Here is a 16,610-nt window from a genome sequence, read left to right as displayed (position 1 = left end):
CTAACTTCCGTCATCATGAAGTGCTTCGAGAGGCTAGTCAAAGACTACCTCACCACCTCCCTCCCTGACACACTCGACCCTCTCCAATTTGCCTACCTCCCTGAAAGATCCAGGGACGACGCAAACGTCATTGCACTGCCCTCACCCACCTGGACAAAAGGAATGTATATGTGAGGATGCTGTTCATCGACTACAGCTCAGCCTTCAATACCATAGTGCCCTCCAAGCTCACCACAAAACGTATGGCCCTGGGACTGATCTCCTCCCTATGCAAGCTGGGTCCTGGACTTCCTGATGGGCGTTCTCACCCCCCTCCTGTATTCCCTGTATACCCACGACTGTGTGGTCTCACACAACTCCAACTCCATCATAAAGTTTGCTGACGACATGACAGTCCGATTACCAACAACAACGAGGCGGCCTACAGGGAGGATGTAGGCACTCTAATGGCATGGTGCCAGGTAAACACCCTCAAAGTCAGCTAAACAAAGGAGCTGATTGTGGACTTCAGGAGGTACCAGGCTGGGCACGCGCCCATCCTCATCAACTGTGCCACCATGGAGACGGTCAAAAAGTTCAAGCTCCTCTGCGTACCCAACTCCGAGGAGCTGAAATGGTCAAACCCCACGGACACTGGTGAAGGCACAATAGCGACTCATAAAACTCGGGATTCTGAAGAAATTCAGTCTGTTCCCTAGGGCCCTCACAGTGTTCTACAGGAGCACCATCAAGAAAATACTGTTGAGTTGCATCACAGCCGGGTACGGCAACTCCCCCGCCACAGACCACAAGGTGCTACAGAGGGTGGTACGCTCAGCTGAATACACCACTGGGTGCACACAGCCTGACCTTCAGGTCACCTACAACACCAGGTGTCGCAGAAAGGTCAAGAAGATCATCAGGGACCCCTGGATATTCTGAGCCGTTTCCATCACTCAGACGTGGGCGTTATAGGAGCATCGTGGCAAAAAAATGTAAAACTGGCCAATAGCTTCTACCCACAGACCCACAGACCATCATCACTAGTCAGCTACCCCCCCCTCTATTATATTTGTATTGTTTTATTTCACTTTGTACTGCATTGTTGGAGCTCGGAGCTTAATAATTTCACTCTACCCTGTCATTACATACATCTGCAACCCTGTACATGTGTTCTCTCTAATCCAATCTAATATATGTATTTACCGCTAGGTGGCAGTCATCACAGGTCTGTGTGTCCGTCGTCGTCAGAGAATCTAGCTACGTAGCTAGAGAAGCTCGCTTGTTGTGGTGGCTAACGACGGGAAGCATGCTACGGTTCTCAATATAGTGATATTCGCCCAATAGTAGGCGAAATCTGCAGAAATGGGGAAAAGAGACAATAGAGTGGTAAGCCACGTGTTAAATAATTACAGGCATGTAGATATTTAGCTTTTTACGATAAATAGTAACGTTATGCATGAAAACAAACAAACGTGTTGGCTATAGCTAACTGGCACTGAACGCATGGGCCTGTAACGTTAGGGATGTTAGCTAGGCCCTATAAGTTAGCTAGCTAACAGTAGTTTACGTTAGTGTGCAGACAAGTCGAATCCCTTTAAAACTAACTACATCAAAGGTGCGGAAATTTGAGTTATTTTAACATACGATATATATATCGAACGAATATAGCTAGCTAGACAAACTAACCTGGCAGATATCGAAGAACAAGTAAACGTTAGCAGGTCGTATGAAGGACCGCTAAACGGAGCCACACCTGAACTAACGTAGCTAACTGTTAAGTTCGAAATATATCTAGTTATGTTATTTAGCTAGTGTATAATAATATAGCGAACTAGCGAGCACACCCTGTGCCTGTTACATAATCCCAAGCACACTGTCGAAAAAAACAACTAACTATTACTGTAACTATGCCTGCCAACTAGGCTCGAGTTCATCACCCGAATTGGCCGGACTGGCTGTCTACGTTGTATCTATGTTATGAATGTGTTAACATTGCCTTTGTATGGAAAGGCCATAGAATTGGTATTGACAGTCTAGTCAAAATGACTGATCCAACCTAGCCAGGTCAAAATATTGTGTGTTATTATGCTTCCGATCCTGTCTAGACTAGTGTTTCTTGTCTACGGTAGCCAGATGTCATTGAGATGTCTGGTCTGACTGTCTCCCTTGTGTGTTTTCAGTCATATGTGAACCCCATAGCTGCATCACGGGCCAAGGGACCTGCACCCAACGCAGGACCGTCTATCCAGGATTACCTGAGCAGACCACGGCCAACATGGTAAGCATAAGATAACACACCAAAGGACCCGGGATTTGTGCCTGAAAGGGCTACAGGTTGTATAACTGGCGAGATGGACATACCCTCATTGATGTTACTGAAGAATGACAACAGGCAAAATGGTGGATTCTATGTGTGTAAATCGGGGTAGTAAGGCATTGCTGTTTTATAGTAATAGGCTACACGCTATGAAATGCTGCCTGCAAGTCACAGTAAAATGTTGCTATGCCCTTTGAATGTTTGGACCTAGGCCTACATCACCGTCAGTTGTGATTCATTGAGTGATGTTTTTTTTTCATCAGGGAAGAGGTGAAAGAGATAATCGAGAGGAAGAAGAAAGGCTCCAGAGCTCTGGCGGACTTTGAGGATCAAATGAACGAGGTATTGTTCAAATGTCAACAATTGTACTTTATTGACCGGTTGTTATTATACCACAAATCCAGTGTTTTCTTTTTTTCTTACATTCAAATATCACAATTTGCTTTGTATAGAATTGGAAGAAAGAGCTGGCGAAGAACAGAGAGAAGTTACTGGGTGGCGTTGACAAGGAGAAAGAGGAGAAGGAGAAGAAGGAGAAGGAGAAGAGAGAGAAGAAGGAGAAGAAAGAGGTATGCTTCCAGTTCTATCCATGTCTAACATTCGAATACAAACATTTTGTTTTAACGTATCCACCTCTCATACCAGATCTCGGTTTTGTGTTTAGAAAAAGAAGAAAGAGAAGGGGAAAAAAGAAAAGGCAAAGAAATCCAACAGGGTGAGGAAAGCTGTCTCCAATGTCTTGTTGAAGGCTGTTGGTATGCATCTTGCGGTAGTGGTATCTGTCATCTAAAGTGTAAGCTTTTCACAAAGGTATCTTTGTGTCAGTTGCTGTCTTCAAATCTAATGAGCTCTGCTTTCATTGTGTTTGGTCAAGCATTCCTCTCCCTCCTCCTCCTCATCGAGTTCTGATTCCTCTAGCAGCTCCTCCTCAGACTCTGAAGACGAGGTATGTACCAGAGTATTTGGTGACAAGTCTGTGTCAGCTTGCCATACTGTTTCCCAGCCACCCTGTGGGCACCATAGAAATATAATACATTAGAAGTAATTGTATTTCTAAGGTAGGCACGAAGAGCTGTGTGAAGTATTGTGAATATATATTGTGAATACATTTATACTGTTGATATTTTGTTTGGGGATTGGCTTCTACCCCCTTTTATGAATATGCGTTTCCAGTTAAATATTGTCCTACTAATTCAAAGAGGGGAAATGTGATAGATTGAAACTGAGTTTTTATCTGATGTCTGTTTGGTCAGAATGAAAAGAAGAGTGTCAAAAAGAAACGTAAAAAGAAGCGGTCCTCCTCCAAGAAAGCATCAGAAGACTCGACTGTAGAATCGGAGCCCGACAGCAAGGTTACTTTGATGTGGAGAGTATTCCATCTATTTCCTTACATTCATTTTAATTGAAGACATTTCTGCACTCTTAGAAATGTCTTTCGTCACGTGCTTCTCTGTTTAGCCATTGTTTGATTTCTGTTCATTCATTTCAAAGTTGAACTTTTTTTTGTTATGTGAGTACTTCATTAAATCTTCATGTTTTGTATGCAAAAAAGGGCTCCTTCCCTCTCATTCTGTTTCTCTCCAAGAAGACGAAGATGGAGATGGAGATGAAGAAGAAAGAAAAGGTAATTTAAGGACATTCGTGTGGCTGTTAGTCCTATTTTGTGTATTGCTGCCTGAAGAAGGTTTTGAACATGCTGGGCTACAGTGAGCTGAGGGCTGTAAATGTTTAACCTTCAGGATGAAAAGAGCCGCAGGAAGAAGAGGAAAGCCGAGCAAAGTCATAAAGACTCATCCTCAGAGTCGTCAGCGGACTCAGAAGTGGAGGAGGGTGTAAGTACATTCACCTTTGTCACCTTTATATTCATTTGCCATGTTTTATGACTGAAAATAATGTGTTATGTATTGACTTAGATGACCACTTATGGGCTGTATTTTTGTTTGTCGTTGGAAGGCATAGGTCATCTGCAGTTTAAGTATTATATGGAAGGAACTTTTTTTGCATTCTGTATCATTGTGAAATACTGCACTTTTTGATTGGACGTTAGGAAACTGTCAACGGCCTTTCCCCATATATTGTGGTTGTTTAATTTTTGCAATGTCTCTGTAGGGTGAACCCAAGAAGAGAAAGAGAAGTAATGAGGAGAAAGAAAAAATAGCAGCAGTAAGTGGTTGTCAGATAAGCATACACTAACCACAGGATGAAAACAGCCACTCCCCATGTCAGATTTAATGACTAGTGACCAAAATACACTATATTTACAAAGCTATGTGGACACCCCTTTAAATTAGTGGATTAGTCTATTTCAGCCACATCGTTGCTGGCCGGTGTTTAAAATCAAGCATGTCGCCATGCAATCTCCATAGACAAACATTGGCAGTAGACTGGCCCGTATTGAAGAGCTCAGTGACTGTCAACGTGGCACCGTCATAGAATGCCACCTTTCCAACAAGTCTGTAAAAATTCTGCCCTGGTCAACAACTGTTCAGCTGGGGAGTGGTAGGCCACACAATCGTCTGTCCTCGTTTTCCAAGGCCGAACAGCTGCACACAAGCCTAAGATCACCATGCACAGTGCCATGCGTTGGGAGGAGTGGTGTAAAGCTCGCCAGCATTGAACTCTGGAGCAGTGGAAACGTATTCTCTGGAGGGATGAATCAGACTTCACCATCTGGCAGTCTGACGGGCGAATGTGGGTTTGGTGGATTTTATCAGGAGAACGCTACCTGCCCCAATGCATAGTGCCAACTGTAAAGTTTGGTGGAGGATGCATAATGGCCTGGGGCTGTTTTTCATGGTTTGGGCTAGGCCCCTTAGTTCCAGTGAAGGGGAATCTTAGCGCTACAGAATACAATTTCATTCTAGACGATTGTGTGCTTCCAATTTTCTGGCAACAGTTTGGGGAAGGACCTTTCCTATTTCAGCATGACTCCCCGTGCACAAAGCGAGGTCCATACAGAAATGGTTTGGAGATCGGTGTGGAAGAACTTGACTGGCCTGCACAGAGCCCTGACCTCAACCCCATCAAACAGATGAATTGGAAAACTGACTGCAAGCCAGGCCTAATCACCCAACATCATAACCCGACCTTACGAATGCTCTGCAAGTCCCTGCAGCAATGTTCCAACATCTAGTGGAAAGCCTTCCCAGAAGAGTGGGTGCTACAATGGCAGCAAAGTGGGGACCAACTCCATATTATGCCCATGATTTTGGAATGAGATGTTTGACGAGCAGGTGTCCACATACTTTTGGTCATGTAGTGTATGTTAGCAAATGACCAGAAATGGCAACATGCCTCTGTCAGCAGATAACTACATGACTATCTCTTGGGATTGTTTCAAATGTAGCATATTTGTAATATAATATATGCAGATGCTTTTATCCAAGGCATCTTAGTCATGCATGCATACATTTTAAGATATGGGTGGTCCTGGGATTCGAACCCACTACCCTGGCGTTACAAGCGACGTGCTCTACCAACTGAGCCACAAAGGACCACATACAATACTGCCTGAGTAATATTTTTCTGCACTGACATATTTTATACAAAAACATAGCAGAATGGAAGTTTAACACTTACTTACCCAACTGTTGTAAATGTTAACAGGACAAATCAAAGAAGAAGAGGAAAAAGAAGCACAAGAAACATGGCAGGAAGAAGAAGAAGAAGACCTCTTCTGACGTTGAGTTAGACTAACATCTAGCGCTGTGGTTCTCTGTCCAACTGTCCACCACTAGAGAGCATCTGCCTTTCCACTACCAAAAAATCCCATCTAGGCTGCTCCCATGATGGGGGTAGTTGATGGATAAGGGGAACCGCTAGCTTTCTGCTCATGAGAGTTGAGATGGGATATGGGGTTTCTAATGTTAATTAAGGACTGGTGAACTGGGAGTTACGGGTCATCAAACCCTCTGTGACAACTTTGCATATTTGTTTTTCTTTTGTCTGTTGCTAGTTTTTATTAGATCCAAATGAACGTCGTCGAGGACACCATAAGTCGTCGTCAAGGACACCATAAGTCAAGTGTGGCCCAACTGAACTGAAACATTTGCATATGAAATGAAAATGAACTTCCATACATGGATATTGATCAGCAGTGTACATTTTTTACACCTTTGGTATGCTGCCCTGCTATGTCTATTTTACCATTCTTGGAGATCTCGTGCATCACTAGCTACACTGAGGTCATTTTGGGACTTTGTTATGCTGGTGCCCAGTGTCATGATGCATGCATTCTGATATGATGGTCACTTCTCTTGCCAGCCTCATATTGAAGTTGGGATTGTGAAAATACGAGTGAAATTGTCATTATCACAAGGGATAAACTGTTAAATTCTGTTAATGTAATGAATTCTACAACTGAATATCTATAAATGAATGGGTTTTAATCATTAAAGTATTGTTTTATCCTTGATAATATAGTGATTATTTTTTGTGTATTGATGAATGATTTGTATTGGATGAGAGTAACATAACATTTATACTTGTAATTTACCATCCTGGAAGCATCATGAAATACAGTGGGGCAAAAAAGTATTTAGTCAGCCACCAATTGTGCAAGTTCTCCCACTTAAAAAGACGAGGCCTGTAATTTTCATCATAGGTACACTTCAACTATGACAGACAAAATGAGAAAAATCACATTGTAGGATTATTAATGAATTTATTTGCAAATTATGGTGGAAAATAAGTATTTGGTCAATAACAAAAGTTTCTCTCAATACTTTGTTATATACCCTTTGTTGGCAATGACAGAGGTCAAACATTTTCTGTAAGTCTTCACAAGGTTTTCACACACTTGCTGGTATTTTGGCCCATTCCTCCATGCAGATCTCCTCTAGAGCAGTGATGTTTTGGGGCTGTTGCTGGGCAACATGGACTTTCAACTCCCTCCAAAGATTTTCTATGGGGTTGAGATCTGGAGACTGGCTAGGTCACTCCAGGACCTTGAACTGCTTCTTACGAAGCCACTCCTTTGTTGCCCGGGCCGTGTGTTTGGGATCATTGAAAGACCCAGCCACGTTTCATCTTCAATGCCCTTGCTGATGGAAGGTTTTCACTCAATCTCACGATACATGGCCCCATTCATTCTTTCATTTACACAGATCAGTCGTCCTGGTCCCTTTGCATAAAAACAGCCAAAAGCATGCTGTTTTCCACCCCCATGCTTCACAGTAGGTATGGTATGGTGTTCTTTGGTTGCAAACTTGCAACTCAGCACTTTGTTCTCCAAACACGACAAGTTGAGTTTTTACCAAAAAGTTATATTTTGGTTCCATCTGACCATATGACATTCTCCCAATCTTCTTCTGGATCATCCAAATGCTCTCTAGCAAACTTCAGACGGGCCTGGACATGTACTGGCTTAAGCAGGGGGACACGTCTGGCACTGCAGGATTTGAGTCCCTGGCGGCGTAGTGTGTTACTGATGGTAGGCTTTGTTACTTTGGTCCCAGCTCTCTGCAGGTCATTCACTAGGTCCCCCCGTGTGGTTTTTGGATTTTTGCTCACCGTTCTTGTGATCATTTTGACCCCACGGGGTGAGATCTTGCGTGGAGCCCCAGATCGAGGGAGATTATCAGTGGTCTTGTATGTCTTCCATTTCCTAATAATTGCTCCCACAGTTGATTTCTTCAAACCAAGCTGTTACCTATTGCAGATTCAGTCTTCCCAGCCTGGTGCAGGTCTATCATTTTGTTTCTGGTGTCCTTTGACAGCTCTTTGGTCTTGGCCATAGTGGAGTTTGGAGTGTGACTGTTTGAGGTTGTGGACAGGTGTCTTTTATACTGATAACAAGTTCAAACAGGTGCCATTAATACAGGTAGCGAGTGGAGGACAGATGAGCCTCTTAAAGAAGAAGTTACAGGTCTGTGAGAGCCAGAAATCTTGCTTGTTTGTAGGTGACCAAATACTTTTTTCCACCATTATTTGCAAATAAATTCATAAAAAATCCTACAATGTGATTTTCTGGATTTTTTTTCTCATTTTGTCTGTCATAGTTGAAGTGTACCTATGATGAAAATTACAGGCCTCTCTCATCTTTTTAAGTGGGAGAACTTACACAATTGGTGGCTGACTAAATACTTTTTTGCCCCACTGTATTATTCATTTATAAATCCAAAAATGATTGTAGCAACTGCAGATTACCCCTTTAAAGCTGAAATCTGCAGTTTGTGGGCGACCACACGCCGGCCACTTCTTATGTAGTGTTTTCACTTTGAACGAAAACAAGGGGGTTGAGCCCTGAGCTGCCACAAAGATTATGGATATACTGACAAGATACATATCTCGCCGCCCTAACAATAAGACTTGTTGTCCACAAAGTGGCACAGCAGGCTGTCTATCTCCCGTCTTTCCTTTCTTTGGATTGGTGGATACATCTCATTATTGTAATTGTTTTTTTAATGTTCAATGAGGGTTGTCAATGTCAATTGTCTGTATTCAATGGAGAGAGATGCTATGCTACTAACCTCATGCCATGGTTATGCAAAGCCATCTCAGATTGTTTTTTTTCACATCTTATATCAGTACACTTGTAACAATTTAACTTACAAAACTTATGTTCGATCAAATAAACCTCACCCATTCATTTTGACCAAATCCAACACTCTCATTGACCTTCCTTAGTGGGTAAAACAGTGCTACCTGCTGGAGAGGGAGACAGATTTTCTGCCGAGTTGGGCCTCAGCCTCTTTAGTGTCCTAAGTTTTCATAACTATGACCTTCATTTCCTACCGTCTGTACACTGTTAGTGTCTTAACGACCGTTCCACAGGTGCAAGTTCATTAATTGTTTATGGTTCATTGAACAAGCATGGGAAACAGTGTTTAAACCCTTTACAATGAAGATCTGTGAAGTTATTTTACTTTTTACTAATTATCTTTGAAAGACAGGGTCCTGAAAAAGGTACGTTTCTTTTTTGACTGAGTTTATATATCAAGGTGACATCGAGATAGTTACCAATATTAGTTATTTATTGTGTAGGCTGCTATTCTACTTGAAATTAAATAATGTGAAAGAAAAAATGGCCACGTTAGCTCCCACCGGTGCATGACCGTGATACCCAGTAGCGGTAGGAAGCACATGAGGTCAGCGGGCATGTAGCTACAACACTGGTGGTGCACTGGTCGCCGGCTTATCTCATCGTGCAGTCCAATCAGCCACGCCAAATGTTCTTGAGTGGCAAAGGATCTGCCAAATTAGCTGATTTGCTTTCCATACACCCACTCCTTTCAACACGCCCACTCCGGGGCTGCAGCTACCCACACTTGCCTTTGGCTGGATTGTTGGGCTGTCTATGCAAGCAGCTGGAGGCAGGGATTTCTCCTGCAGAGCTCCATTTTTATATAACGGTCTGCCTATCCATGTGAGAGAAGCACTTCAACTATGACAGACAAAATGAGAAAAAAAATCCAGAAAATCACATTGTAGGATTTTTAAAGAATGTATAAGTATAAGTATTTAAGTAATAAGTATTTGGTCACCTACAAACAAGCAAGAGGGCCAAGTTAGTTTTTATTTATTCATTTATTATCCAATAGGCCACAAAGTGTCCTATCCTAGGCCCCCCTAGGCCCCATCCTATCCTAGACCACAACTTACCCATACCCCCTTTGATACCCGGCTCTGCCCAGGTAACAACCTTGCCTACTCTAAACAATGACTTAGGTAAGATTAGTAAATGATCCTTATGTTCTGACATTATCATGTAGGAGCTCCCCTTTCATTCTCCACATGTCTAATTCTCCCTCCCACATATTCCATTCATGTCTATCCTGTATCAATTCACTGTCAAGTGTCTTATCTACTTTAAGAGTTATCTGTGCTGCTTTGTATGTTCTTAGATGTACTGTATATGTGCTTGTCTATTTAAACAGTGACCCTTTTCTCTCCTTTCTTATTTCACAGGCACTAGTCAATGCTACTATGTCGGCCTGCTGTGCCGAATAATTTCTTGGCAATGTTTCCGTGTTTTACACCATAGTTCCTGAAACCAACTAAACATTCATTCCACTCAGTATCTGTTTATTTACCCATTCTGTGTCACTCCTACCTTGCTCATTTCCTGGCCCCCCTTCTAAAACTTCTCTCTGCTCTCAAACCTTCAAGGTCTCAGCAGCACAGGGAGGGCTCCTCCATCTGTCTTTCGCTCTTTCTCATAGCAGTCTTTTTCAAATATGGGTTGTTACCAACTATTGACTAAGTGTCTCACTGTTTAGCATTATCTGAACTCATGGATTTTAGAAAAAACATGTCTATGGTAGCAATCTCTAAAGTCCTTACATAACCTTAATCAACCTATCTCGATCCTATCAATAATCCTAAATCACCACAGATGTCATATATCCCTGTCAACTTTAATACTATTTAAATAAAAATCTTCTAATGATCAAATAAAGCCAAAACGAATGCTAACCATATCATATGCTTTCTGTACTAATGAGCTCTCTCCATTGGGAGTCCACTGTGTTTTATCTAACAATAACATGGGTTAACCTTAAAATCAGTCTCATCAATCATTTAATATATGTTGCATAGTGTGGGATACATTATCGACAGTAATTTACCATCCCTAAGAACTGCAACATATTTTTTTTTAAATAATTAATTTTAATGCTTATAAAATCACTATTTTTCTATCTCAATCTATTTTCCTGCCTTATTTGCTTAAACTATGTCCTGTCCAAACCTCAAAGGACCATATCCTCCCCCGTTTATTATCGATGATAAATAGGATTTCTGTTCCTGTTGTAATACCAAATGAATAGTAGCCAATTCGAAACCTTCACAGTCAGTGTTTACAACAGAATCCTGAACCTCCTCCTCCTCAATAGAGTCTATTCCCCCGCTTCCCATAACTTGTCCTGCCAAAAATCCACATTCTCCTCTGAGTCTTGCTGCTCCTAGTGAACTACTTATCTCTCCACCTCTCCGAGCTCAGCTCGCCCCCACCCTACTAAGTTCTGTTTAATGGTATGGCTTATCTCGGGACGCATTCCACTGAGGAAAGCAATTTTTAATTGTTGACTATACGGGGCATTGAGTCCCTCCACTGCTAGGGATTCTTTTAACCCACTATTCTCCCAGAGCATCATATATACACTGCTCAAAAAAATAAAGGGAACACTAAAATAACACATCCTAGATCTGAATGAATGAAATATTCTTATTAAATACTTTTTTCTTTACATAGCTGAATGTGCTGACAACAAAATCACACAAAAATTATCAATGGAAATCAAATTTATCAACTCATGGAGGTCTGGATTTGGAGTCACACTCAAAATTAAAGTGGAAAACCACACTACAGGCTGATCCAACTTTGATGTAATGTCCTTAAAACAAGTCAAAATGAGGCTCAGTAGTGTGTGTGGCCTCCACGTGCCTGTATGACCTCCCTACAACGCCTGGGCATGCTCCTGATGAGGTGGCGGATGGTCTCCTGAGGGATCTCCTCCTGGACTAAAGCATCCGCCAACCCCTGGACAGTCTGTGGTGCAACGTGGCGTTGGTGGATGGAGCGAGACATGATGTCCCAGATGTGCTCAATTGGATTCAGGTCTGGGGAATGGGCCTGGATGCTATGGACTGGAATGGGCCAGTCCATAGCATCAATGCCTTCCTCTTGCAGGAACTGCTGACACACTCCAGCCACATGAGATCTAGCATTGTCTTGCATTAGGCTTGCATTAGGAGGAACCCAGGGCCAACTGCACCAGCATATGGTCTCACAAGGGGTCTGAGGATCTCATCTCGGTACCTAATGCCAGTCAGGCTACCTCTGGTGAGCACATGGAGGGCTGTGCGGCCCCCCAAAGAAATGCCACACCACACCATGACTGACCCACCGCCAAACCGGTCATGCTGGAGTATGTTGCAGACAGCAGAACTTTCTCCACGGCGTCTCCAGACTCTGTCACGTCTATCACATGTGCTCAGTGTGAACCTGCTTTCATCTGTGAAGAGCACAGGGCGCCAGTGGCGAATTTGCCAATCTTGGTGTTCTCTGGCAAATGCCAAACATCCTGCACGGTATTCGGCTGTAAGCACAATCCCCACCTGTGGATGTCGGGCCCTCATACCACCCTCATGGAGTCTGTCTCTGACCGTTTGAGCAGACACATGCACATTTGTGGCCTGCTGGAGGTCATTTTGCAGGGCTCTGGCAGTGCTCCTCCTGCTCCTCCTTGCACAAAGGCGGAGGTAGCGGTCCTGCTGCTGGTTTGTTGCCCTCCTACGGCCTCCTCCACGTCTCCTGATGTACTGGCCTGTCTCCTGGTAGCGCCTCCATGCTCTGGACCCTACGCTGAGAGACACAGCAAACCTTCTTGCCACAGCTCGCATTGATGTTCCATCCTGGATGAGCTGCACTACCTGAGCCACTTGTGTGGGTTGTAGACTCCGTCTCATGCTACCACTAGAGTGAAAGCACCGCCAGCATTCAAAAGTGACCAAAACATCAGCCAGGAAGCATAGGAACTGAGAAGTGGTCTGTGGTCACCACCTGCAGAACCACCCCTTTATTGGGGGTGTCTTGTTAATTGCCTATAATTTCCACCTGTTGTCTATTCCATTTGCACAACAGCATGTGAAATTTATTGTCAATCAGTGTTGCTTCCTAAGTGGACAGTTTGATTTCACAGAAGTGTGATTGACTTGGAGTTACATTGTGTTGTTTAAGTGTTCCCTTTATTTTTTTGAGCAGTGTATATAAAAAATACTACTACCGGTCAAAACATAAAACAAAGTTTCAAATAACATGATCAGATCAGAGTTACTACTCTGGAACCCTCCACAAAGATAAATTATTGTAGCCTTATGGCCATCGGAAGAGAGACTCAAGAAAGTCTGCCCTTAGTCCAAGGCTATGCCATTTCTTTCGTTTCATTGGTTCAAATTACAACTGTCAAAGAACTATATACTCGTTCATAATTATCAGTTACTCAATTTACCTTAAAATCAGTATCACAAATTACCTTAAATTCCTTATCCAAATGGCCCTCCCATGAGGCTGATCAGACCACAAGGGAAAGCCATGATAGAGGTCAATAGTCATACCACCCTTTTACTGTCGTGTTCCATACAATATTAGACAAATTGAAGAACCCTTTATCTAAAGAATTGACGTGTTTAATTTAAACTCAGAAAACAAAACTTCTAATATTCCATATGTGAGTGTACCCCTTTAAGATATGTCTCTTGGAAAATGGAAATGTACTCCCTCCAATCATTATTTTTTACATTTCCTCTATGTTTCATGTAACTCATTCAGTCCTTCTCCAAATAGTCTCCCCAAAATGCTTGATAGGAATACCCTGCCATTAGACACACATAACTGTGATAAACGTGCACTGTCCCTTTAAAATAAAATGAACTCAGCCTGCAATCCACTTTGCGGACCTTTCATTGTTCCCCGTAATGAAAACAGATTATAATGTTAGTATACCTTAACTTCCTGTTAAATTTCACTGGTGTTACCTGAACAATCAAACCAAAATCAATAACCGGGAACTATTACAAAACTTTTACGATACAACTCCCTCTCTTATAGCCAAATATAGCCCAGTGAATGCCACCAATCAGTGCTGCCCACCTGTCACGTAGAGTAGGCCAGATGGCTAAACTGGATAACCTAACCTCTATAAAAATAAAAAGATGGAGGAACCACAAAAGTTCTTCTGTGCAAAGGTGTTTATTTACAAGTGATTCCGGAACAGAAAATAACAGTACTGCCATCAACGTCTACCTTATGGGACAGCTTAACAACAATGCTGCCCCATCCACAGCTCAATCCAAAAAATCCCCCTTAGAGACTGGAGAGAGGCTCCTTTTGTAGGGCTAGCCCCTCCCCTCAGAACAATTAACCCTAATTAATTAATCAATTAACAATACAAACCTACATTTTCCATAAACTAAACATACTAAAGGATATACATTGCAACACGGTTTTAAACAATATCACAACATAACATTTACAACATTACATCATTACTGACAATATCTTTCAATATGCCCACATGCATTAATGAGCCATTTGGGACAGGCACCATAAAGCCAACCCAATTCCCTTAGCTCGGGTCCTTTTCCAGCATATCCAGAAGCTACAGAGATGGAGAGAGAGGAACAGAACAAACAAACAATGCGCTCATCCACAACATTGATAAGTATAATAATCATTGTATCTCTCAAATATGAACATTGACAAGTGTGAAATGCATGCACCAAGACAGAAGTTAAATTGTGTGTCGACCCACATTGTTAACTTATGGTATAATGGCGCAGGGAGGAGTGATGAATATGTGTGTGCGTTAAAGAACCAAATGCTGCCCGCGGCCAGTGACGGACTTCTACGTCACACCACCTAACAATTTTTTAACTACATAAAGAGATGTAAGATAACAACAATACATAAAGAGAGACCTAAGACAACAACATTTAGTCATGGCAACACAATTTGTTTAATGTGGAATGCATTGTTCAGCGCATTGCGCAAGTGGGCCAACAACAAGTATTTATTCAAGACAAATATGCTGCAGACCAGCAAGAATTCCTCCACGGACCTACGCCGGTCCACAGACCAGGGTTTGAGAAAGGCTGGAATAGGCTATGGATAATTCTTCTGAGACTACACTAGGAACACTTGATATTGCGAGCCCAGCAGAGAATGTGGCAGGGTCTACGGTCAATCACGGACTACAAGAAGAAATCCAGCCCAGTCACGGACCAGGATGTCTTGCTCCCAGGCAGACTAAATAACTTACGAAAACATGCGGACTCTCCTTCACTGCAGCCGAGGTGAGTAAAACATTTAAACGTGTTAACCCTCGCAAGGCTGCAGGCCCAGACGGCATCCCCAGCCGCGCCCTCAGAGCATGCGCTGACCAGCTGGCCGGTGTGTTTACGGACATATTCAATCAATCCCTATACCAGTCTGCTGTTCCCACATGCTTCAAGAGGGCCACCATTGTTCCTGTTCCCAAGAAAGCTAAGGTAACTGAGCTAAACGACTACCGCCCCGTAGCACTCACTTCCGTCATCATGAAGTGCTTTGAGAGACTAGTCAAGGACCATATCATCTCCACCCTACCTGACACCCTAGACCCACTCCAATTTGCTTACTGCCCAAATAGGTCCACAGACGATGCAATCTCAACCACACTGCACACTGCCCTAACCCATCTGGACAAGAGGAATACCTATGTGAGAATGCTGTTCATTGACTACAGCTCGGCATTCAACACCATAGTACCCTCCAAGCTCGTCATCAAGCTCGAGACCCTGGGTCTCGACCCCGCCCTGTGCAACTGGGTACTGGACTTCCTGACGGGCCACCCCCAGGTGGTGAGGGTAGGCAACAACATCTCCACCCCGCTGATCCTCAACACTGGGGCCCCACAAGGGTGCGTTCTGAGCCCTCTCCTGTACTCCCTGTTCACCCACGACTGCGTGGCCACGCACGCATCCAACTCAATCATCAAGTTTGCGGACGACACAACAGTGGTAGGCTTGATTACCAACAACGACGAGATGGCCTACAGGGAGGAGGTGAGGGCCCTCGGAGTGTGGTGTCAGGAAAATAACCTCACACTCAACGTCAACAAAACTAAGGAGATGATTGTGGACTTCAGGAAACAGCAGAGGGAACACCCCCCTATCCACATCGATGGAACAGTAGTGGAGAGGGTAGCAAGTTTTAAGTTCCTCGGCATACACATCACAGACAAACTGAATTGGTCCACTCACACAGACAGCATCGTGAAGAAGGCGCAGCAGCGCCTCTTCAACCTCAGGAGGCTGAAGAAATTCGGCTTGTCACCAAAAGCACTCACAAACTTCTACAGATGCACAATCGAGAGCATCCTGGCGGGCTGTATCACCGCCTGGTACGGCAACTGCTCCGCCCACAACCGTAAGGCTCTCCAGAGGGTAGTGAGGTCTGCACAATGCATCACCGGGGGCAAACTACCTGCCCTCCAGGACACCTACACCACCCGATGTTACAGGAAGGCCATAAAGATCATCAAGGACATCAACCACCTGAGCCACTGCCTGTTCACCCCGCTGTCATCCAGAAGGCGAGGTCAGTACAGGTGCATCAAAGCTGGGACCGAGAGACTGAAAAACAGCTTCTATCTCAAGGCCATCAGACTGTTAAACAGCCACCACTAACATTGAGTGGCTGCTGCCAATACACTGACACTGACTCAACTCCAGCCACTTTAATAATGGGAATTGATGGGAAATGATGTAAATATATCACTAGCCACTTTAAACAATGCTACCTTATATAATGTTACTTACCCTACATTAT

General features: G+C 43.4%; 1 protein-coding gene across 2 annotated transcripts; it reads left to right on the top strand.

Moving 5' to 3' along the window:
- Positions 1 to 1,209: 1,209 nt before the first annotated feature.
- fam133b (family with sequence similarity 133 member B) lies at positions 1,210 to 6,713 on the top strand. Of its 2 annotated transcripts, none has more exons than XM_042310173.1 (11): positions 1,210 to 1,368; positions 2,163 to 2,260; positions 2,563 to 2,641; positions 2,752 to 2,868; positions 2,964 to 3,014; positions 3,174 to 3,245; positions 3,553 to 3,651; positions 3,888 to 3,923; positions 4,039 to 4,131; positions 4,409 to 4,462; positions 5,906 to 6,713. In XM_042310173.1, the coding sequence occupies exons 1-11, from the start codon at positions 1,345 to 1,347 to the stop codon at positions 5,993 to 5,995; spliced, it is 813 nt and encodes a 270-aa protein (XP_042166107.1). In that variant the 5' UTR covers positions 1,210 to 1,344; the 3' UTR covers positions 5,996 to 6,713. The 2 variants fall into 2 exon arrangements, with proteins under 2 accessions (XP_042166107.1, XP_042166106.1); XM_042310172.1 differs by having other exon boundaries at positions 3,852 to 3,923.
- The last annotated feature ends 9,897 nt before the right edge of the window (positions 6,714 to 16,610 follow it).

Source organism: Oncorhynchus tshawytscha, linkage group LG31, assembly GCF_018296145.1.
Source record: "Oncorhynchus tshawytscha isolate Ot180627B linkage group LG31, Otsh_v2.0, whole genome shotgun sequence".
Classification (NCBI taxonomy): domain Eukaryota; kingdom Metazoa; phylum Chordata; class Actinopteri; order Salmoniformes; family Salmonidae; genus Oncorhynchus; species Oncorhynchus tshawytscha.
The sequence above is the reverse complement of the archived record's forward strand: the minus strand, read 5'-3'. Positions and strand labels throughout refer to the sequence as shown.

What these genes read in the sequence shown, in the direction of transcription:
- fam133b (XM_042310172.1), top strand. Translation starts at nt 1,345, where the DNA reads ATGGGGAAAAGAGACAATAGAGTG. An exon ending in AGGCAAAGAAATCCAACAGG is followed by an intron (nt 3,015 to 3,173) that starts GTGAGGAAAGCT and finishes TGTTTGGTCAAG; the next exon opens with CATTCCTCTCCCTCCTCCTC. An exon ending in AATCGGAGCCCGACAGCAAG is followed by an intron (nt 3,652 to 3,851) that starts GTTACTTTGATG and finishes TATGCAAAAAAG; the next exon opens with GGCTCCTTCCCTCTCATTCT.